This window comes from Malus domestica, chromosome 08, assembly GCF_042453785.1.
Source record: "Malus domestica chromosome 08, GDT2T_hap1".
Lineage (NCBI taxonomy): Eukaryota > Viridiplantae > Streptophyta > Magnoliopsida > Rosales > Rosaceae > Malus > Malus domestica.
In genome coordinates this window covers 21,802,112-21,825,737 of record NC_091668.1, presented here as the reverse complement: position 1 = coordinate 21,825,737, position 23,626 = coordinate 21,802,112, and the positions used below count along the sequence as shown (strand labels likewise).

Genomic DNA, 23,626 nt, shown 5'->3' with positions numbered 1-23,626 from the left:
CAGCCACCATTTGAATTATTAAAAATTATAAAAAACTAATTAAAAATATAAAAAGTTATAATTTTTTTTCTATGAATATTTAACAATGTTCTTCTACTTTGCATTACATTTCAATATTTTCGAATACTTTCAACTAATCATTTACTATTATTCAAAATTAAAAATAAAGTTAACTTTTATTATTTTATAAAATAAAACTAATATTTTAATACGAATTTGGGTAATTACTATTCATTGCAGATAATTACTGTTTATTTAAGGGGATTGAGTTGTCTATTGTCCGAGAAGGCTTTCCTACATTAGAAATGCTCTTCAAAGTGCCAGCCCCGACACTTGGCTTTTCCTTTTTGGGGAGCCCAGCTAATGAGTGACTATATATATAGTTTCTCTTATTTTATTTTATTTTTAAGAGAAATATATTATTATTAAGGGGAAATGAAGGGTTTGAAAGTATTACAGTAATTTCAGAGAGAAAACAGTTTTAAATGTGAAATGTATGGATATAAACCCAACACTCTATCACAGTTCTCTCAATATACTAAAAAGTAATAAAATAAAGGGTATGATATCCACACGTCCGTTTTTACTTCTTACACATCCCTTTTTAATCTTTGTCATTTTATATTCTTCAATTCATTTGATTCGACGGTTAGAAATTAAGTGGGTGTGTGAGAAGTAAAAAATGATGTGTGGATAGCACATCCTTAAAATAAAAAGGGCTAATATATAACCTTCCATGGCTACAATGGAAAAAAAATACCCTGAAACAATTGTTTAAAATATTATCCCTTTTACAACTATTAAATAGATCTGGATTAAAAATAGCCTTCCATGATTGAAGATGGACCTCAAGGCCTTTTCAATGGTTGGTGGGAAAAGTAACTGAAAATGGGATTTTTGTGTTTGAATTAGGTAAATTATTGAGAAAGTAACAGACGGAAAAAAAAACTGTGATTGTATATGGTATTTTTTTGTCAAACAATAGAAATTATTTTATTTTGAATATGGAGATCAGTGTTGATATTTTGTTTTACCACATATGATATTATTTACATTAAGGAGTTGAGTAGATCAAGCTTCACAATAAGTTACCCATAATAATTTGGTTCGATTTCGTCTTTGCTGAAAATCGAACCTTAGAGCTTTCTTTTACAAGTGAAAATAAATACAACAAAAGAATATCATTAAACTGTATTATTAAATTACATATCCTTAGTCGCAATATTAAACTACCACTCAGGTTGAACACAATTCCGCCTATTTCCCTATAGGACAATACTTGGGTGTTGGCTAGGCAATGTCTGATTTACTCATCATATTATGTGGTCCAATAAGATTGTAACACATGTCTATTTAATTCTTTCTCAAACTCTTTGCTATGTTAACAAACAAAAACCCACCTTCTCCTACCTTTACCCCTGCTATGGCCAATCTGCATATTCAAAGCCCTTGATCGGATCCCATCCCAACTCCTCCTCCTCCAACCTCCCCCCTCCGTCGAACCACCCTTGTCCCCTCCAACCTATCTTCTCCCTCGTTGCCCTTCCTTTACAAATTTGACGTCTTCCTCCGCAAATCCGACCAAATCAGCACCCGACTCTCGATTAAACATGATCTTCAATTAAATTTGGAAATTGAGTCACAGAGGATAAGTCTAGAAAATACTAGGGCACTGAGATTTGATGCATAGATAGGTTGGTGGTGATAAGGTCACAGGGCCATGAGAATTTGGGGCCCTAGGCAAGCCTTCAAATTGGAGGCCTAATATTCTATGAATATCTTTAGTTCTTTAGACATTGATATGTATAAAAGGAATTCACTAAATACATAAAAAATTCTATTTCCATGTCAATTATCATTAAAGTTAATATCAAAACTCAAAAGAAGATAAATATACAAATATTACATGTCTCATGTTTTTAGATGCAAATGTACTAAATGTTTGCAGCCAAGAGTCTAAGATTGAGAGTGAAAAATAATAAAACTTGATTGACGAGTATAATAACTTCAACAACACCAATTGCTTCTCTTTGTTTTTTTTTTTCTAAAATCAACATCACATTTGTCACATCCCAGATCAGCTCCATTATAGCAGGATATTGTCCGCTTTGGGCCACACTCTCATGGTTTTGTTTCTGGGAACTCACACGAGAACTTCTAAGTGGATCTGCCGCCTCTATGAGGTGTACCAGAGTTAGAACCACCGCTGGTTGATCCAGGGCTGTTTCCGCTTTTCTTGAAGTTCTGAGTCCTTCGTGGACCAAACGAGGATTGCCCCATGATACTGTTTCTTTGAGCATTCCTGTCATCATCCTCATCCTCATCATCAAGAGCATTCTCTAAATCTTCAACCCAAAGTAAAACCTCGAAGAACTCTTAATAGGTAGCACATGGAGTAGTGGTTGCCATAGAACGCAGTTTCTTGCGAGTTCCCCTCTTAAACAAACGAAGCATCTCTTGGGGATTAACAACAGTCTCGAGACAGTAACGGGATAAATCCGTGAACCTTTGATGATACTCAGTGGTTGACAGAATGGTATCGGAGCCACTCTGCCATTCGGTACGGATATGCTGGCGAGGAAGCCGGGTTCCCCTTAAGTGGGGTGGATTGTGAGATCCCACATTGACCAATGGAGAGGGGGTGATGTGTCTTATATGTACATACTCCCTTTCATATAGCACGAGGCTTTTTGAGAGCTCATGGCTTCAGATTCCATAAGAACTTTGAAGTTAAGCGAGTTTGGGCGAGAGTATTTCTAGGATGGGTGATCCATTAGGAAATTCTTGTCTAAATTCCCAGAAACAAAACCGTGAGGGAATGATAAGCCAAAAACAGACAATATTGTGCTACGACGGAGCTGGTCTGGGATGCGTCAACATTAATGAATCGAATATTAATATAATCCATTGACTAAAAAATTATTGAAAAGCAACATATAAATTCATAGTTTTGATTACCTTAAAGTACAATCTTCAAGACCATGTGATAGTTGATTTAAACATTCGATAGAAATGGAGAGTATGGAAAGTTGAAAGAAAAAAAAGATTGCAAGGGGGACTTGAGTAAATTGGGAGTTGGACAGATGAATTAAGAGTAAATTTGAAAAACAAGAAAAAACTAGTGACTAAAAAGGTAGTTCCATGTTTCGAATTTAAGGCCCAAAAAAAGAGAGGGTAAATTACATAGTAGCCCCTCAGGTTTGAGCTCTATTGCAATCTTATACAACATCTTTAAAACATTTCACTTTCATACCTCAAGTACTATTTTATTTCAATTTCATACAACCGTTAGATTTTCCATCCATGGATCTGTTAAATGCTGACGTGGCTGCCACATATATGACACGTGACTGCCAAATGTCTGCCACGTGGCAAATAAAATAATTATTTATTTTTTTTTAAAAAAACCTGAAATTGGAAGAAAAAAAAGAAAGAAAGGGACCGAACCCAGAAGAAGGAGGAAGAAGAAGAAGGGAAGAAGAAAGAGGAGGGAAGAGAAAGAAGAAGAAGAAGAAAAAAAAAAGAAAAAAGAAAGGGGTCCGAACCCAGAAGAAGGAGGAAGAAGAAGAAAGAGGAGGAGGAGGAGGAGGAGGAGGAAGAAGAAGAAGAAGAAAAAAAAAAAAAAAAAGGGACCGAACCCAGAAAAAGGAGGAAGAAGAAGAAGAGAAGAAGAAAGAGGAGGAGGGAGAAGAAGAAGAAGAAGAAGAAGAAGAAAAAAAAAAGGACCGAACCCAGAAGAAGAAAGAGAAGAAGAAGAAAGAGAAAAAGAAAGAAAGAAAGGGACCGAACCCAGAAGAAGAAGGAGGAAGAAGAAGAAGAGAAGAAGAAAGAGGAGGGAGAGGGAGAAGAAGAAAGAGAAAAAAAAAAAAAAGAAAGGGACCGAACCCAGAAGAAGAAAAAAAAAAAGGTCCGAACCCAGAAGAAGAAGAAAGAGAAAGAGAAGAAGAAGAAAGAGAAAGAGAAGAAGAAGAAAGAGAAAAAAAAAGAAAAAAGAAAAAAGAAAGGGACCGAACCCAGAAGAAGAAGGAGGAAGAAGAAGAAGAGAAGAAGAAAGAGGAGGAGGAGGGAGAAGAAGAAGAAGAAGAAGGAAAAAAAAAAAAAAAAAGGTTCGAACCCAGAAGAAGAAGAAGAAGAAAGAGAAGAAGAAGAAGAAAGAGAAAGAGAAGAAGAAGAAGAAAGAGAAAGAGAAAAAGAAAAGGTGGCAGATATGTTTTTTTTTTTTTAAAAATTAAAAAATTATTTTATTTGCCACGTGGCAGACATTTGGCAGCCATGTGTCATATATGTGGCAGCCACGTCAGCATTTAACAGATCCATGGATGGAAAATCTAACGGTTGTATGAAATTGAAATAAAATAGTACTTGAGGTATGAAAGTGAAATGTTTTAAAGATGTTGTATACGATTGCAATAGACCTCAAACCTGAGGGGCTACTATGTAATTTACCCAAAAAAAAAAAGCCGAACATTTCCACTACACCAACAAATTTCTGTATTTATATGTTAATTGCATGATATAAAAAAAAATTGGGCACCTTAGGCTGGCACTTACTTGGGCTACCCTTAGGGCCGGCCCTGCAAGGTCATATTCGATTTGGCCTTAATCGATGGAAACGTTGGAGGAAGGAGTGTGTGTGCTTGATGGAGGAGAAAGGGGCTGGGGCTGAGATCTTTGGTGTTGTCAGGAAGGGAGGAAGAAGAAAGGTTATCTTTGGTCACATGTTTAAAGGAAAAGTTTGAGTTTGGTTACATTGATTTGAGAAAGTATAAATGGACAGATGTTACAATCTTATTGGGCCACATAATATAGTGACTAAATTGGGCACCGAATAGGCAGTACCCAAGTATTGTCCTTCCCCGCATTTAGAAGTACAAGATGCAACATGATGCACTGCTCAATAGTATCATTCGATTAAGGTGAAACAAGTGATATTATCTGTTGATTAAGGCATTTGTTAATTAGGTGAATCAAAACTAGAAAACTAGAAAATTTATGAACACATTTGCTTTTACCTTCCACACATTCTCTTAAATTTCCGGTCATCGAATCAAATAAATTAAATAAAATCAAATAACTTAAATTAACAGAGAGTGCAAGAGAGGTACAAAAAATATGTGGATAGCAGTACCCTTAAGAGAACTCCCTTCATCAATATAAAATCTAAAAGGGTAAAAATGTCTAGTATGCTAACTTTTCAATTTTCATCATTAAATTTGTTTTTTTTTTTAAATGAAAAGGTATGATATTCATTAAATTTGTTAAGTGATATAAAATGCTAAATATATTTAAAAAAAGAAAAAGAAGTAATCACTTTTAAAAAAGGGACCAAGAAACATGTGTATGCCAACACAAGAGTAACTGACTGATTGTTTGCCAACACAAGAAACACATGTTTTGCATTTGCCAATGATACAAGCATGTGATTTTGTTGTAGCAAATTGCTCATTGCTTAATATAGTACGTAGCATAACAAATTCTTTTGAAAAGTTGAATCCCTTTTTAAAAGTGACACCAAAGTTTTATTAGCAAATGATATTGGTGATTTGGCCTATCAGAGAGATTATATTTATTCATACTAAATTAAACCCTATTTTTAACAAATATCTGATATATTATTATTAGTTGACGCTTCATCTTTTAAAATATTAGCACACATGGTGGTACAATATAATAAGAGTAAATTACATAGTAGCCCTTTAGGTTTGAGGTCTATTACAACCTCATACAACATCTTTAAAGCATTTTACTTTCATATATCACATTCTATTTTATTTCAAAATAATACCTCAATTACATTTTCCATCAATTGATCCGTTAAGTGCTGACGTGGCTACCACATTTGTGCCAAGTGGCAAAAAAAATAATTTTTAATTTTTTTTAAAAACCTTAATCTTCTAAATTAAATAAAAAAGAATAAAAAAAAACGTCAGAGACACCTCCCTGCAACCCCTACCTTCGCAAACCAAACCCATAAAATTTCCCACCCTTCCCCCCACAACCCCCACCACGCGACCCCGCAAATAAAAACCCATAAACTTTCCCACCCTTCCCCTCACCCCCCACCAAGCAACCCACCTCAGCCATTATCCCCACCTCCCCCCCCCCCCCCAACGACCCCAACGAACTCAACCCACCACCACCCTAGCCCAACTGGAAAAAAATTCACTCTCTTCTTCCCACCCTAAATCAACCACCATCTTTCCGACCTTGTGCATTGGAAGCTCGCCCACGCAAATGGCTACCCCCAAGGCTGCATCTTTTGAACCCCCTTCCTCTCGATCCGGTCACAGCATCTGACCCACCGCTCCTAATTGACTGGAACTCGTAGGCCCCGCTTCGAATAGACTGTGTTCCCGACTGGCTTGGGTTTAATTGGCGTTTCTGAATTTTTTGTAAAGATGTGAAATTGGTTTTGCTTTTGTTTTGTTTGATGGATTTGGATAAACAAAGCAGGGGATTTGAGGAGGAAGACGGCAGCGGCGGGACACGGGTGAACTGGAGAAGAAGGGTGAGGGTGATGGTTTGTAAGGGATGAGAGGTGTGGGTCTGGGGAGAGAGAAGGGATGTGAGGTTGAAGAGGGAGGAGATAGAGAAGTGGGTTGGGGGGTTTCTGGGTTTGTATGGTTTTTTTTATTAAAAAAATTTAAAATTTATTTTTGTCATGTGGCACACATTTGGCACAAACGTGGCAGCCACGTTAGCGTTTAATGGATCAATGGATGAAAAATGACGGAGGTATTATTTTGAAATAAAATAGAACGTGAGGTATGAAAGTGAAATATTTTAAAGATGTTGTATGAGGTTATAATAGACCTTAAACCTGAAGGGCTACTATTTAATTTACCCATATAATAATGATATTTACGAAAACTATAATGTACATCTCTGAATAAGCTAAATATGATATTTCTAAAAATTTCGAGTTTCTTACTGGAAGAAAACCACAAATATTTAATAATAAAATAATGTAATATCCTTAAGACACCGGCATTTGCTTAAACGTCTCACCCACCATTTCGGTCGTTTTTCACTTGTAAGAATTATATGTCTGCTACGATCCACACATAAATGACAAATGGGTTACGGCAATGAAAAATCCAGATCATATGTGCCTTCCAAGCCACAAATACATATATACATATTATATGTATATATGTACAGTGTATGTATTGAAAGAGCACGTGTTTTTGGAAATTCAACCAGATGTCAGCGACACCCCTGATTCGATCCAAGTAATATTCTTCATATATAATCCAAAGTCCAAACCCGCTACATCTCCGCCCTCTCTGTCTCAGTGCCTGTTTTAACACGAAATAATACTGCCTTGTTTTTCACAGTTGATCAGTTTGGGACAACTGAGGAGCTCCGGAATAGCAGCTCCGATCATCACTTCCTGGGAAGCTCCGCCAAAATTCCTCAATCTGTTTGGTCAAGGTGGGATCTTGTCTTTTGTTTCCTAGATTTATGCTCCTAATATTTCTGGGGCGGTTTCGATTTGCAATTCTATTACTTGAAAAGGTTGTCTTTTTACCATGATGTTTGTGATTTGGTGTCTTGGGCTGGGTTGCATACTAAATTACTTATGTTAGTTAAAATGCGATTTTGTGATATTTAGTTGAATATAAAGATAACCCGTGGGATTGAATTTTGATTGTTTTATGAATTATTTCATATGTAATTTGCTAAAATAATTGAGAAGTTGAATTGAGTACAAAAACCCACATGGTGTTTTATGTCGGCAGATTTCCCATTTGTTTGGGGTGTCGGTTGAATGTCGGTCGAAACATTATGGTTTAAGGTAGATTTGGATGATTCTATGAGGAGAGTGGTGATTCCAATGTGGTCATGTAAAAGCTGTAACAGAAGGGATTATTAAGTTGATTAGTTGAGTAGATAATTTGGATGGCAACAGATATAGTCTGAATGGCGGGATAGTTGCGAACAATCGCGTTTTTAAGTCTGAATTACTAGGACTTAATAATTTGAAAACGAGGGTTTGGAATCAGACTGGTGGTTCCGAGTTAGATTTCGATGATTTGGAATGGTTAGGCAAACTGTTGTTAGGCTTCCCTGGTAATAGCGAGGGGTGTGCATATGCTGTTAAGAATGTCAGCGTAATCTCGTTAGTAGTGATTGCATATGTTGCTTGGGAAAGTTCTCGCACATCAATGTTAGGTTATACAATTGATTTGTGGACTGCCATAATTGGTGGAATCGTGAAAATGTCAAATGACAGAGGTTCAGTTTGTTTTGCTGATAAAACAATGTTTGATCCAAAAATGAGATGAAGATGAGGCATTCTATTTGAACTAACTTATGATCCCATGTACGTCTCCTCAAAGGTGGGAAATAGAGGATAATCTCGGGAGAAGATATCCAGGGAATTTTGTGATCCTGTCAGCTAAAGATCCATGCTAAGTGACATAATCTTGTAGCAATCCAGAAGAAGTTTTATTTTTGAACAATTTGAAAGCAATTATTGGGGGCACAGAGTGAATTGTAAATCCGATAACTTGAGAGCAGAGAATCTAACTTTCAATAATGCAGCCATTGACATTATTGAGATCTTTAAAATAGGTACCTGAAATAAATTTTTCTCAAACTGTGGATGAATTCAAAAGCATTCATTTCCGTTGTGTCTTTTTCATTATGTAGTACTTGGATTAGCAGTTTTTTCCTGCTAAAAATGGTTGATTAATTAACAGAGGTAACATACCTCGTGATAAAACGAAAACATTTATTTACTACTTGTAAGATGCAATACCTCCTGACAAAATTAAAACTTTGTGTAGTACTTGGATCAGTAATTTCTCCCCTATAAAAATGATTGAGTAATTGATGTAATTAGCTTGTAAAATGTAATATGCCTCCTGACAAATTAAAACATAATATAAATGAGTTAGATCTCATACATGGGCGAATTTCTGTCAGAGTAGATACACGTGAGATGTGCTAGTCATTCTTGAAGCATGCATTCGTTTTGCTTTTCATAGGATAGAGAACAAGCTTTTTATTACAGATTTTGCTTGTTTATTCTATATGTTAAAGGATTGGGGAGAGGGGACTGAAATGGGTACATGACAGTGACACTAGTACTTACAGAGTCTTTATTTTTGATTTACCAAGTCTTCTCAGAAAACTATGAGTGCGAGAATAAAGAAATCCCCGTCGAATGGCTCTGAGAAGAAATTATCATGTGAAGAGCAGCAGGCAAAGGTATCTCCATTAAAAGTTCTCCTTTCAGCATTTTATAAGTGCTTTCTTTAATTTGTTTGAATCCTATAAGTCGGGGCATGATGATTCTACCCTGCAACACTCTTCATGTTTGCAGATTAACGAAGTGAAAAAGCTGATAGGACCATTGCCCGATAAGTTGTCCATCTATTGTTCGGATGCATGCATCTCAAGGTATCTAAGGGCGAGAAATTGGAATGTCAAGAAGGCAACTAAAATGTTAAAGGCTACCTTAAAGTGGAGGTCAGAATACAAACCGGAGGAGATTCGTTGGGTATGCTTCTTTCATAGCCTTATAGTCAGAATTCATCCAGATTGTACCTTTTCATTCTTCTTAGAACAGTATCCATCACTCCTTAGGTTTCTGTAACGTGATTATTCGCCACTCTGATGGGGGTACTAGTTGTCAAATAAAGCCTGATATAAAATTCTGAAGGTTGTTCCTTGACCCTATGTTTGGATGAGGGAATTTAAAGTTCCATGAAATTTAGGCTAAATTTATTAGGAATGCACTGCAAAAATTGGATAGAGGAACATGAAATTGACTAGATGCGGTACATTCAAGAGAACTTTCAGATGACACCTTTCAGGTTGTCATTTGAAAGTCCCTGGTTTCTTATTTATTGTTTTCGTAGTGCATTTGTAGTGTTTTATTAGTAGTTTTGTAGTGCTTGAGTAGTTCAATGGTGGTGTCCATGTAGTGTATTATTAACCAACAACAACAACAACAAAGCCTTTTCTCACTATGTGGGGTCGGCTGTATGAATCCTAGAATGTCATTGCACTCAGTTCTGTGCCATGTCTTCCGTTAGATCCAAGTACTCTTCAGTCTTTTCTTAGAGTTTCTTCCTAGGTCTTCCTCTACCCTTTCGGCCTTGAACCTCTGTCCCGTAATCGCATCTTCTAACTGGAACGTCAGTAGGCCTTTGTTTCACATGTCCAAACCACCATAACCAATTTTCTCTCATCTTTCCTTCAATTTCGGCTACTCCTACTTTACCTCGGATATCCTCATTCCTAATCCTATCCTTTCTCGTGTGCCCACACATCCAATAAAGCATTCTCATCTCCGCTACACCCATTTTATGTACGTGTTGATGCTTCACCGCCCAACATTCTGTGCCACAAAGCATTGCTGACCTTATTGCTGTCCTATAAAATTTTCCCTTGAGCTTCAATGGCATACGACGATCACACAACACACCGGATGCACTCTTCCACTTCATCTATCCAGCATGTATTCTATGGTTGAGGTCTCCATCCAACTCTCTGTTCTTTTGCAAGATAGATCCTAGGTAAGCGGTCGCTCTTTGGTACTTCCTGATCTCCAATCCTCACTCCTAACTCATTTGAGTCTCCATTTGCAATGAACTTGCACTCAAAATACTCTTTATCTTTTACTGACTTAGGCGAAGACCTTTAAATTCCAAGTGTATTTTTAACCATTGAGTCTAAATTTCCTTGGCACTTTGAAAGTCCCTCATGCAAACATAAGGTTTTTATCTTTGTTCTGCAATGCATCTTGAGATGGCTTATTTGGTTCTTGTTCAATGCACGCAACGAGGGCCAGTTGACATCTCTGTGTTTTGTAATAGTTCATCCTAGGCCCATCAGCAGTCCTTTCTGAATCCAACCCCACATATCATGTAACTGTAAAATAATTAATAGACCAATTATCAGACTCCAGCAGCTATAATTACTTCAAACCCAGATACTGCAATGGTCAACTGGAGTCTTCATGGTTGAGGCCGGTTCTTGCAGTATATGGTATTGGTTACTGAAGAGACTATGTTCTTACAAATTCATCATTTTCATTTCTAATACAGGAAGAGATAGCTCGTGAAGCAGAAACAGGGAAGATTTACAGAACGAATTATTTCGACAAGCATGGGAGACCAGTTCTCGTCATGAGACCACGTTGTCAGGTTTTATCTTCTAAACTCTTCTGATACCTCCATGAATATTCTGTATTTCATAAATTAGGCTATTATTCTAGATTAGAATATTTTGTTGGTCTCTGAGTAGCTACGTCTGGGATCTTATCCTGCTGTAAAACTGTTTTTATCGTCAACTTATTTCATCTCACCTAAACAAAAATTCATGTATTGGAGCTGATACTTTTTGCAAAAATAACTTGTTTGACATTCCGATAATTAGCATATTGACGATGGTGCACCATTATTGGCAAAATCATTGGTTATATTCATCTTTTTGAAATCCTTTTTATGGGATCTGCTGTTTTATAATTTATAGGCATATCGAATGCTCTGGAGATCCTAGTTTCAGAAGAAAACTAATTTGCCTTGTTAACTTTTTGTATTTTTCTTGTAGAACTCAAAGTCAACGAAGGGCCAGATTAAATATTTGGTATATTGCATGGAGAACGCTGTTTTAAATCTTCCTCCAGGTCAGGAGCAGATGGTTTGGATGATAGACTTCGAAGGTTTCAATTTGTCAAATATTTCTGTGAAGGTGACACGGGAAACTGCACATGTTTTACAAGACCGTTATCCAGAACACCTAGGACTTGCAATACTGTACAATCCACCCAAGTTTTTTGAACCATTCTTTTCGGTAAGTCCCTTTGATGCTTTTTGTTCCTCTTGTTTTAACTTTTTCGCTACATCTATTATACTCCTACAGGATCATTTATACTGAAGCTGCAACACTTTCAGTTTGTCATTATACAGCTTTGGCCTTGTCATTGACAGTGTCTTGTTTTGGGAATATGAACTGCAAATAGCCACCTAACTTTGGCTACCGGAAGAGTGCCAATTTTTTTAGCCTGATAAATTATTAGTAATAAGCGGTTTCTTTGTATCTTATGCCATTCCAGTTTCCAAGGAGCTGGCCATTTGCTTTTCCCGGTTTAGAAAAGTTCCAAATAGAGAGGATCCTAGTCGCTTAGTACTTGTAGGTTTCCATTAACATGGGTGAAATCTACAGCCAAAATGTATCATCTGGGTTCTTCTGATGCTAATAATATCTTTCTTTGTTGCAGATGGTAAAGCCTTTTCTAGAGCCAAAGACTTACAACAAAGGGAAGTTTGTTTACTCGGATGACGACAACGCCAAGAAGATAATGGAGGATCTGTTTGATATGGATAAACTGGAGGCTGCATTCGGGGGAAACGATACTTCTGGTTTTGATATAAATAAATATGCCGAAAGGATGAAAGAGGATGACAAGAAGATGTCCACAATTTGGACAAGAGGAAACCCTTCTTTGGCGGCCTCAGAACCTGGTGTTACCAGTGCTGCTCTTTCATTAGATTCTCTCAAGTTAGACTCAGATTCTGATGCTTCTGATGACGAGAAAACAGATATCTCTTCATCCCATGGGATAGAACCGGAAGTCTCAGACAATGATGAGACGGTGGCTGCTAGTACCGGAAATGCTACCGAAGGTGTACATTGAGTATAAGAATGGCTAAAGGTAGATGATGGTGACTTAACTGATGTATCGTCAACTCTACTTGTCAATTTATTTTGAGAAATTTTTGGAGACTCAATGAATGAATTCTCCTTTTGAAGTTAGTTGGAACTCGTGAAGTACACAATTCAAATAAGAGATTTTTGCATTTTGCTGTTCTTTGTTTCGTGTGCTTCATTCTGCAGAACATATATTCCAAATCCAGAGCGCATGAAGAATGGTGGTGTTTAAGAGCAGACAGGCGAAAGGTCGGTTTTCGAGTTGAACTTGTTTCCTTAAAAAATGACCGTCGAGTTTGACTCTAACCAAGGTTCTAAACGACGTTAGGTGCTAGTTGGGCGGCGGGCTGGGGTCTAGAGCCTAGGCGGCTAGACAGGGCCTAGGTGGGCGCCTAGGCAGATGGATTTAAGTCTATTATGTTTCATGTAAATAAGTATCTGCTTGTACATAAAATATATGTAATTTCATAAAAAAAACTACAAAATACATTAACATTTATATTATGAAGTATTGAAACATTGAAAACAAGGGAAGATAATGTAATGTGTGTTCATTTAAGTCTGCAACAATCTCTTACAATTTATTGAAAAAAATACAATGCAAAATGAAATTTATCTATTTTTTTGTTTAAGTGAGTCGTGACCTAGGCAGGTGCCTAGGCCGGTCTGGACGGGCTAGGCGGGCCTAGGACGGCTAGACAGGTGCGTTGGTGGTTTAGATAGGTGTCTCAGCAGGTCTAGGGGTCATTTCTTAATTTTCAAACACTTAGACATTAATCGGGCCGGTGAGTAGCTGCCTAGCCTAGGTGGTGCAAGATGATAATTTTTAGAATAGTGACTCTAACCTGACGTGTGCGTCTCATACGATACGATCAATCGGTTTTAGAGTCGAACTAATTTCCTCCAAAATGCTCCACATATTCAACAGATAAACTCATTTTGCGCATCATGACGTTTAAATCTTTTACATCGAAAAAGGGTTATAGGCATTTTCTCACAGCCAAAAGAGCTTATTCGAAAGACATCTTTAGAAACGAAAGTAAAAAAAAAAAAGTCACTAAATTAGGTTATGGTTTGAAATTGCTTCATGGAGGGCTAAAAGCGTTTTTTTGACAGCACACGTGGTCCTCAGTTATAATCCATGAAGGTGCTACCTCACAAGTTAACTGTTGTTCTAACAAAAAACTTAACAGATGTATAAAACAGTCAAAGAATGATCACTTTAGATACCAGACTGGAATGAAAAAAAACTTGATATATGAAATGTTGAAAACCTAAAAACTTTAAGGTAGTAAACTGAGATTTATTCTAGTTTTTAATTATTTTATTTTTATTTTTTATGTCCACGTCAATGGACGTCACGTCATCAGGTAACGGAGGTTTTAACGGAAAACATAATGGATATATAAAAGTATCCCAAAATTATGACTTTAAATACCAGACTAAGACCAAAAATACTTGATGCGGGAAATGCAAGAGACTTTTAAGGTAATAAAATGAGATTAACCCTAAAAATAAATTATACAATTTGAATGGTGTTGATAATTTGGCTTACAAAAATAATAATTCTATGAACAAAGATCACATGATGAACTACATGTTCTATACGGGAGGGATGTTCCTCCATCTAAAATGTTTTTGTTTATTTCAATCTATCATTACACGATTACAAACTGGGAGGAAAAAACAACATACACAACTTTCACTCTCATATAAGACATTGACTTTAACTAACTTTGCTTGCTAAACACATACAGAAAGTACACAGAAACGAGTAGCCAGGTCTGCGAGCTTGAGAACCGTACCAATATATTTCATATACACGTAAAAACTTGAACGAAAGCAAGCAACCGGTACAAGACTGCCGAAAGATAAGCCCCTGAGAAGAGCAAATGAATGTGCACAAGCAGATTTAAGAATTTGAAAGCAGCAGAAAACCCGCAATTTAGGTTCCCTACTTGAGAAAATATTTATGGGGTTACCTATACTAGGAAGGAGCACACCAATGAACCATCTCATCTAACTTCTGCCTGTAAAGAGCCAAACTCTGCAACAAAATTCAAATAGCGGACGCATTAGATCCTTGACAGAAGAACTATAATGAATGCCAATTTGAGATGATTAGGGTCTAATCAAAGCTCTGTATATAAGTTACAGCCTTCCTTGACAGAAGAAGTTGAATCTTTTAAGGGAAGAGCGGGGATCCAGTTGCTATGACTTGGAAGCTCCCTTTCTTTCCTCACCAAGGGAAGAGCGGGCACATTATTTTTCCCGGCTGAAATACTAAGAAATTTTTCAAAATGCACCTAACTATCGATACCATAGAATTGAACTATGGAAAAGTTGCAAGTATACAAGAAGTTGCATACCTTAGTGTAGGCATAAACCCCAGCCTCAGCAGGCCCCGCAGGACTTCCCCTCCGAATGAATTTTCCCTCTTTGGAAATGTAAAGCATGGGTATTCCAGTTGATAGTTCTAAACTGATAACCTGCCGAAATATAACAAGACAACACACTAATTTTATCCTTTTCCTGCTCCGCTCCGACAAATTTAGTGCACATCTCAATGATAAAATGGTCTGTTACCTCTTGAGAAGTCAGTTTGTCAAGATACATGATTATGGATCTCAATGAATTCCCGTGGGCAGCAATCATAACATTCTTTCCAGCTAACAGTTGGGGTTCAATCTGCAGCGTTATATATATGCAGTCAGATATTCAGAACGGCGTACTCTCACTTAAGACTTCAAAAACGACACAAAACCCTTGCATATTGGATGTAGTACAAACAGTTAAGAGGACAAGGGGATAGGTAGGCACATGGTCATTCTTACTTGATCTTTGAAATAAGCAACAGCTCTTTGAGCACACATTTCCAAACTCTCCCCATTGGGAGGGGGAATGTCATAACTCCGACGCCACTTGTGAACTTGTTCCTTCCCATATCTGTCTGCTGTTTCCTGCTTATTAAGACCCTGTAATTCCCCATACCTAAAAACAAGATCCATGTCATGCAAGTACAGGGAAAAATAAATAAAAGAATAATAATTCAAAAATGCAGAGATGGAATGGTTACATTCTTTCATTCAATCGCCAATCTGCAACGACAGGAATGGTTTGCTTTATTGTGTCTTCACTGAAAATCTGACTCCATGCCCTAGCCTGGTCACTCTCGTTATGCATTATAACTGGGACCTGCAGGAAAACTGATATAAAAAGGCTGCCAAATGGATATAAAACCAGAAGAGAGTGAATGGGAAATATGGAAAACTAAAGGATTTCAGACATTAAAACAGTTTTGAAAATGCAGCTCAAATTAATAGCGTAATATTTATTTTTCCTTTTAGGGTACGAACACTTGTTTTGTCTGCGTATCCCTGCTTAAATACGATGAATGGTATAAAACCAATTCAATCGTCTATGAATATCATTTTCTAGTTTCCAGTGCCACTGCGTAAAGCCTCCAAATAGCTATTCAAGTGGTTCCTACTAACACTCAACAAGATGTTTTGCTCCAAATTACCTTCTTACGACGGTGCTGTGTCATGGCAAGCATGGCAGTCATCTGTGCACGAATCAGTGCAGATGTATAGATCATGTCGACAGGTATGTTGCTGATTCTCTTGCCAGCTTCAATTGCCTCTTCTACACCCTTCTTGCTCAGAGGGACATCAACACAGCCTGTGAACAAGTTCTTTTCGTTCCACAATGACTCGCCATGCCTAATCAAAATCAAAGCTGCTTCATCTGCAATGCAGGTGGAAACAACAGTTGGAAATTTTACAAATACAAATTTAAACTTCAAACTCATATGGATACGGCATATCAATTGTATAAAGAATAAAGTTCAACCATTTTGTTTCTAGGAAAAGGAATTATATGACCATTTTATGGGTTAAGCAACAACAAACAATTAACATGAGCATATTTACTAATCACGGATCGTTGAATGGTTAAAGATGCTTACTAGATTTCTTTCGAGAATCATTGGCTTTGGTATGCGATGGGGATGAAACCATATCAATCACTGAAGCCTGGGAAGCCGAGGCTCGACTTACACTAAGGTTTCTCTGGGAAGAGTTATATCCTCCTGTTTTTGATAGTCCAATATCAACCTCAAAACCCTTTGAAATCAATCTCACTGAGCTTTTCGCAAACTCTTGATGCAAGCCGGAATTATTGACATGGCCAAGGGAGTGAGGAGTCCCAATGCTTTGGTGAAATGCAGTAGCAGCAGCCATTCTGAAAATTCGTAACATAGCAGGTCAAGACACAAGTACACAAATTATACAAATTAGAGGACAAAAATATCTTAAAATACAAATTATCAAAGATTTTGGGACAAAAACAGGGATGAAAAATGAAGGAAAAAAACATTATAAACAAATGACAAAATCGATATCGGGGAATGAGAATTTGAACTCAGGACCTCGGGTGTAGGAGTAACCACTCTTAACCTCTTGAGCTACAGTCCCCTTGCAACAAAGACGTAGTTGAACTTTTGTAACTTGACATGCTTACAAACAAATGGCAAATATCATTTTGCATTCCAAAATCAGATCAATCCTCACATTAGATGAACCGTTATAAGGTTGACGGAGCTCAGGAAAACATGTTAATCCCATCATAATCCACCCCATTTGACCAACACGTGGAAATTAATTACCAGAAAACAATTAGAATTGATTAACCAAAAAAAAAAAAAAAAAAAAAAAACTCTATACAGAAAAAATAGATGTAAATCCAATGCTGTTGCTCAAATCAACTATTTCCCAATGAAAACTAGATCCAAAAAACACAGAAAGGAATGCTTTTTTGTTTTTATATTTTTCCATATTTTCTCAGATATTCAAACACAATCTAACCAAAATCTAAAAAACAAAAAAAAAGTAAAAAAAGCACAGACCTTTGCAGAGATTTAGGAGTATCAGAGAGAAACCCAGAAGCCAAAATCCCCCGATGGAAATGCAGAACCAATCAAATTTGAAAAATACAGAAAGGGTAGTGGGTGCATTTAGCAATCTACCTGGTTAAATACAGGAAAAGGCCACAAAACCGAGGCAGAGAGAGAGAGAGAGAGAGAGAGAGAGAGAGAGAGAGAGAGAGCAAAACAGAGTCTATTACGAGAGAGGTTGACGGAGAAGAAGATGGCTGATGAGTTGTTTGCAGAAAGAGAAAGCTAATACCTACAACATAAATATCAATGTCTCTCCATCCCATAAAACATTTAATCTCTCATCAAGTTTCAGGAGGAGAGGGAAAGAAATAAACTTGAGATTTATTTTACATGTATATATAATATAATCACTATATATATAATCAATATTTATATTTATAGAAGAAATCGTTGTAGTTTGTCGTCGTCAATAAAATCGTTCTAAAGCAACAGTGTATTGACAAGGGGTTTGCCAAAGTTGTCAGCAGATTGGTGGGCGTTTGTAGACAAAATTTTAATTGTGATGATAATATAAGTGGTACATCACGTGTTTTAATAGAAGTGGTAGGAAATTTTATTTTTTAAGTTATTAACTTTTTAACACATGTATCCCACCATTTATACAGTGACACGTGATATACTATCTCATGTACTAGTCACACTCTCTCAGTGTTTGTGTTGGAATTTATTAGGTTTATTTAGGAAATTAATTAGAGATTTGATTTGATTTTGTAGTAGGGTATTTTTGGCATATACGCATTAGGGTTTCTTTGGTTTATTGCTCTATAAATAGAGCTTGTAATTTAGTTAGAGAATAAGTTATTCACAATGTAGCCTCTTAGGGTTTTGTAGCCGTCTCGGCATTCTCGTTTGATATCAATAATATTTCCTATTTGTTAGTCTAGTTCGTTGCGCACTCTGATATTCAACTTGGTATCAGAGCAGGTTTGATCCTTTGGGATTTAATTGCCCTTGATTCGTATCAGTTTGTTTGTCCGTCTTGTTCGTTGTTTAGATTGTCGTTGGTCTAGTTTGTTTTTTTAAAAAAAAAAAAAAGGTGGAATATGCCATCACCTCCGCTGCGCCTACCCCATCTGGATTTGCAGAACCATCCACCCACCATGTGCTTGAACTCGCACGGTACCCGGACTCGATTCCTATGAGTTGGATCTGTCGCAACTCGTATGAAGTCCTTCTGCAATTGCATTGGAGTTGTTCTGTTGGCTGCAATCCATTTTCTTTCCCTCAGACTTGGTTGCTGCATGAAGAAAGCAGAAGTAAAAAAAAAAAAAAAGGGTTAGGTTTTTTAGGCCCATGCGGGCAAAAGAGAAAAAAAAAATTGTTGGATTTTTTTTTTGTTTGTTTGTTTGGCATCGGCATCGACATTTGCACTGGTACTGGCATTGGAATCTTGCACTAGCACTAGCATGGAAATCTTGCACTGGCACTGGCATGGAAATCTGGCACTGACATTGGAATCTTGCACTGGCATTGAAATCTTGCACTTGCACCGATAGAATTTCGTATTGAAATTGGCATCGGAAATTGGCATCGGCATCGGAATTTGGAGGCTTGCATCCACATCTGCTTGTTGGCAAACTCATGTCGTGTACCGCCATGAGTTTGACGGGGGGTGTTGGAATTTATTAGGTTTATTTAGGAAATTAATTAGAGATTTGATTTGATTTTGTAGTAGGGTATTTTTGGCATATACGCATTAGGGTTTCTTTGGTTTATTGCTCTATAAATAGAGCTTGTAATTTAGTTAGAGAATAAGTTATTCACAATGTAGTCTCTTAGGGTTTTGTAGCCGTCTCGGCATTCTCGTTTGATATCAATAATATTTCTTATTTGTTAGTCTAGTTCGTTGCGCACTCTGATATTCAACTGTTTGTGCCTCTAACTATGTTGTGTAGGTTTGACTTCAATCCTCAATTCTCATCGTCTTATAGTAATAGTTGTTGCAATCCTAACTAAGTTAGAAATATAACGTTGTAAATCTTAGAAAATCCTTATGAGATTCTATCATATCTTAATTTTTAGATAGTATCCTAAAAATAATATCCTGTTGAAAATGTAGTACCTGTTGGGTCAAGATTTTATGTTTCTTAATATTATAAATAGATACATAATATGAATTACATCAAACTCTCTCTTCTCCTTGCCAACACGCCATCTATATCCCTCACTATATTTGTCAGTTAAATAGACTCTACAACACAATTTTAATTTTTCTTTTTGGTACAAATGTTAATTTGGATGATAGAAGTTGATTTCACTCTACAACACAATTTTAATTTTTCTTTTTGGTACAAATGTTAATTTGGATGATAGAAGTTGATTTCATGGTTTTTGACTAGGATAAGAAGATTTGAATAATAATTTGGATAAAGAGTTAGTTAGAGGTGGTAAGGATTATTGATCAATGGATTTAATTGATAAATTACAAGTTAACTAACAAGTTTGGACCAAGATTTTCTAGATACAATAGCTTATAAGTTCGACATTACCAAAACTTTGTGAGTTTATTTTTACTAGTGGATTGATAAGAGCATGCATTGATGTTGAACATATTGCACTGCATGCATATAAAAAATAGTAGTGTTTTTCTTTTTGTGTAACGAAATTAACAGTTTTTTTATTATCTTTTAGTTCAGCAACCTTGAACACCTTGGTGACATAGGTTTTTACTTTCGAGGTCAAATATCATAAAAGACTTGTTGAAGTATTAACTAAATAAAAAAAAATAAAAAAAGAGTGGTAGATTGTTATATTTGGAACTGGATCCTCTTCTGAGTTCAGGATGAGAATCCTCCTGAGCAACCCATCCGGACCGTTGAAATTTGATCCAACGACTCCAAACAGGGGACCCCTCTAAAAGTTATAATAATTGCAGTCGTGAGATCAAGTTTGAACTGCTTGAATGGGCTGCTCAAGAAGATCCCCATCCTGAGCTCATGAGAGGATCCAATTCCGTTACATTTGGCATCATGTTCTTTGTAGGATGAACAATTTAGGTTGGCCTCATCTACCGCTAGTGGGTTTAATTTTCATGGGGCCATACTTGAAAGAGCCAGATTATGGATGGGTTAATCTATTTTTATTTATTTATTTATAAGACAAAAATGATTTTGTCTTTTGAGTAGGTAGAAGAGCCATAATATGGGCTCTAATTAAATCTTTTGCTAAAAAGATTTAATTGATAAGAATATACCAAACAAAGCAACTCTTCGAAATCACCAAATTTATATTAAGTCTTTTTCTAAAAGGTTTAATTAATAAAAATACATTAGTCATTTATTTATATGATTTAATAGTATTGTTCTTTACTTGTAATTAAGAAATTTTAAGTTTAATTTTAAGTTGGAAATTAATTTATGCACCAAACAAAGCAAACCCTTCAAAGTCACCAAATTTATACTACCTACCTCCAACACTACCAATTCCACACCACCTCCCTTTATGGTGTGAATTTTTTTTTTTTTATAGAACACGTGCTTGTTTATGCATTGTTTGTTGCTTACCAAATACATGCATCCATTTGACACCTAACTCCTCCCTCTACATTTCTTTTTGGTCAAACGAACTCCTCCCTCTGCATTCAAATGTTTCAATATTGAACGTTTCTTCCACGTGGAAAATCAACGAGGAAGGAAAGGGAAGGAGAATACCAATAATTGTAAGGGTAAACTGTTATTTGACCTCTTGAATTATTACCCCAGTTGAAATTGATCACTTGAATTATTTTTTTGGTAAATTAATCCCCCGAACTATTTGAAATTAGCCAATCAACCCCTTCTCGGTAGATTGGATCCACTATTTCGTCAAATTTAAGGGCAATTAGTCTTTCCATCATCAATTCTTACTTGTCAACTATAATCACCAATACAATTATGACATGTGGACACAAAATAATGTGTAATGACAATTTGAAATTGTCTGTTATGTAAACGTTCAATTTATTTATTTATGTTTTCTTATTATGCTATATGTTTTACACATTATTTTGTGTCCATGTGTCATAGTTTTATTAGTGGTTATTATTGACAAGTAAAAAATGATGATGAAATGACTAATTTGCCCTTGAATTTGACGGAATGGTTGACAAAATCTAACAGCAAGGGGGTTAATTGGATGATTTTAATTAGTTCAGATGGTCAATTTCGACTAGGGTGATAGTTCATGAGGTTAAATTGTTCATGGGGTTAAACCGTAGTTCACAACTACCCGCACCCTTGATTCCCAGATCCACACCTGCGCCACTCTCTGATCATATCCTCTCTCTTTTTGGTTCTCGTCCAGTTTCGAATAGAAAAACTTCTCCTAATTTAGGTGATTTCACTTAAAACTATGCACCTGTGTTAGGCTTAGTTGGCTTTTGCAGTACGCTACTTTTTGAATCCAAATTTGAAATTTTCTCACAATAAATTATTATAATTTAGAACAGGATAACGTTTTGTAAAAGAAATATATTAAAAACTATTATAGACGAGGTCATAATGCTAAGCTCCTTTTAGGTGGGTGGAACTCAAAGGCCCTTATTGATGCTTCTAATAGGATCATTACCAGTACCACCCCCTAGCATTTGAGCGCCTTGATGTTTACGTTCAGAAGCTTATTTGTAGATTTCAAGACATCTTGTTTTGTCATATTTGTCAGAAAGTTAATTTTGTGACGGCTGTGGATCACCCTTCTCTCACTATTGTTATTTGCTTGCAAAGAAAAAACCCAAATTGCCTTGTCTTCTTCATATTTGTTAGCGCCTATATGATGTAAGAGCTGATGATTATAATCCACTTAGCCTAACTCAAATGAGATTAGGATCTTGATAATCTCCGTAACCAGCAGAGTGGCATCATACATAACTCAAGTCCAATGGACTATCTTGATTTGGTTTGGCCCGTTGTTATAAAATGGTCTGGGCTTGAAGCTTTAAGAAAAAACTTTTCCTTTCATAATTTGGGGCTTTGATAATTTTAGCACCTTCATGATAAAACCCAAACATTGATGATTCTGCTTAATAACGCTTCTCTTATTTTGATATAAAGATATATTTATACTGAAGAATGAAATTTCTTCATTTGAGTCCGAAAACAGTACAAAAGAGAAGAAAGACCCTGCAACCTCAATCCAACTTTCAAAATGAACACAAATAACACAAAAAAATGTTCTTTTTCTGTTAAACATAAAAATAAAAATAATTAGAAGTAGTGTTTTCAACAAGAAAATCAACGTAAAATTTCACAGTCCTGCTCCTAAGTCCTAAATAGGGATAGACAATGGTTATGGCGGTGAGTAACCGTAATTATTTGCCCACAATCGTTTATGCATACCCACATAACCGTTTATCGGTTGTGTAATAATTGTCATAATTTTCTTTTTTGATAATTGAATGCATGTTTTTTTTTTCGTTAAACGATAGATTTTGTTAGATTAGCCACCTATGGGGTTTGAACCCACGCCGTTATGCAAGAACTCAACACATTTCCACCACTGTGATAAATGACCACTTGCATAATTGAACGCAGTTATAAGTACATATATATTATGCATTTCTCTATTCCAATCGTCTAAGTCCTCAAATCACTTTGGAAATTAAAATAATAATGTATGGACAATATTTTTAGAGGAAAACTAATAAAAATGACTTCAATTTTTTGCATTTTAATGAAAAACCATATACTAACTTTATTTAATGATAAGAACAAAAAAAAAACATTAAAAAAAAAATTCACACTGTGCGCGCGCCCCCACCCACCCAAGTTCCAACCACCCAATACTCTATCAGACAACTTCGGTTCTGCAAGTTGCATGTTTACTTTACATGGTCTTGTCAAACTTGCATCCGAACCCAAATTTAATTCAAATTGACTTGCTGCACATCAACTACAACCTATGAAACACTGAATGAAATCGACCAACCTATCGCGCTTTCGCGCAAGCATAGCCACAATGCTAAATGCTTCAAGTTCAAACTATCTAGGTAATTACAAGTGGAGTTTCAGATGAAGGAACACTGATGCT

General features: G+C 36.3%; 2 protein-coding genes across 10 annotated transcripts; one reads left to right on the top strand and one right to left on the bottom strand.

Moving 5' to 3' along the window:
• Positions 1 to 7,082: 7,082 nt before the first annotated feature.
• On the top strand, positions 7,083 to 12,826 carry LOC103441633 (uncharacterized). 3 transcript variants are annotated; one of them, XM_070827233.1, is made up of 7 exons: positions 7,083 to 7,232; positions 7,338 to 7,434; positions 9,136 to 9,216; positions 9,332 to 9,508; positions 11,061 to 11,159; positions 11,566 to 11,808; positions 12,236 to 12,826. In XM_070827233.1, exons 3-7 carry the CDS (start codon positions 9,142 to 9,144, stop codon positions 12,650 to 12,652), a joined length of 1,011 nt encoding a protein of 336 aa, XP_070683334.1. In that variant the 5' UTR covers positions 7,083 to 7,232; positions 7,338 to 7,434; positions 9,136 to 9,141; the 3' UTR covers positions 12,653 to 12,826. The 3 variants fall into 3 exon arrangements, with proteins under 3 accessions (XP_070683334.1, XP_008378541.3, XP_008378542.1); XM_008380319.4 differs by having other exon boundaries at positions 7,095 to 7,232; positions 9,125 to 9,216; XM_008380320.4 differs by lacking the exon at positions 7,083 to 7,232 and having other exon boundaries at positions 7,267 to 7,434.
• A 1,426-nt stretch (positions 12,827 to 14,252) lies between these two features.
• On the bottom strand, positions 14,253 to 18,031 carry LOC103441632 (2,3-bisphosphoglycerate-dependent phosphoglycerate mutase 1). 7 transcript variants are annotated; one of them, XR_011583486.1, is made up of 10 exons: positions 17,573 to 17,783; positions 17,096 to 17,182; positions 16,634 to 16,908; positions 16,190 to 16,413; positions 15,743 to 15,861; positions 15,501 to 15,657; positions 15,253 to 15,354; positions 15,036 to 15,155; positions 14,649 to 14,941; positions 14,253 to 14,545 (listed from the first exon to the last, which is right to left on the bottom strand). XR_011583486.1 is itself a non-coding variant. In XM_070826485.1 (10 exons), exons 3-9 carry the CDS (start codon positions 16,905 to 16,907, stop codon positions 14,654 to 14,656), a joined length of 1,056 nt encoding a protein of 351 aa, XP_070682586.1. In that variant the 5' UTR covers position 16,908; positions 17,096 to 17,182; positions 17,693 to 17,793; the 3' UTR covers positions 14,367 to 14,546; positions 14,649 to 14,653. The 7 variants fall into 7 exon arrangements, 4 of the variants coding, with proteins under 4 accessions (XP_008378537.1, XP_070682586.1, XP_070682585.1 ...); XM_070826485.1 differs by having other exon boundaries at positions 14,367 to 14,546; positions 14,649 to 14,713; positions 17,693 to 17,793; XM_070826484.1 differs by having other exon boundaries at positions 14,367 to 14,546; positions 14,649 to 14,713.
• Between the last annotated feature and the right edge of the window lie 5,595 nt (positions 18,032 to 23,626).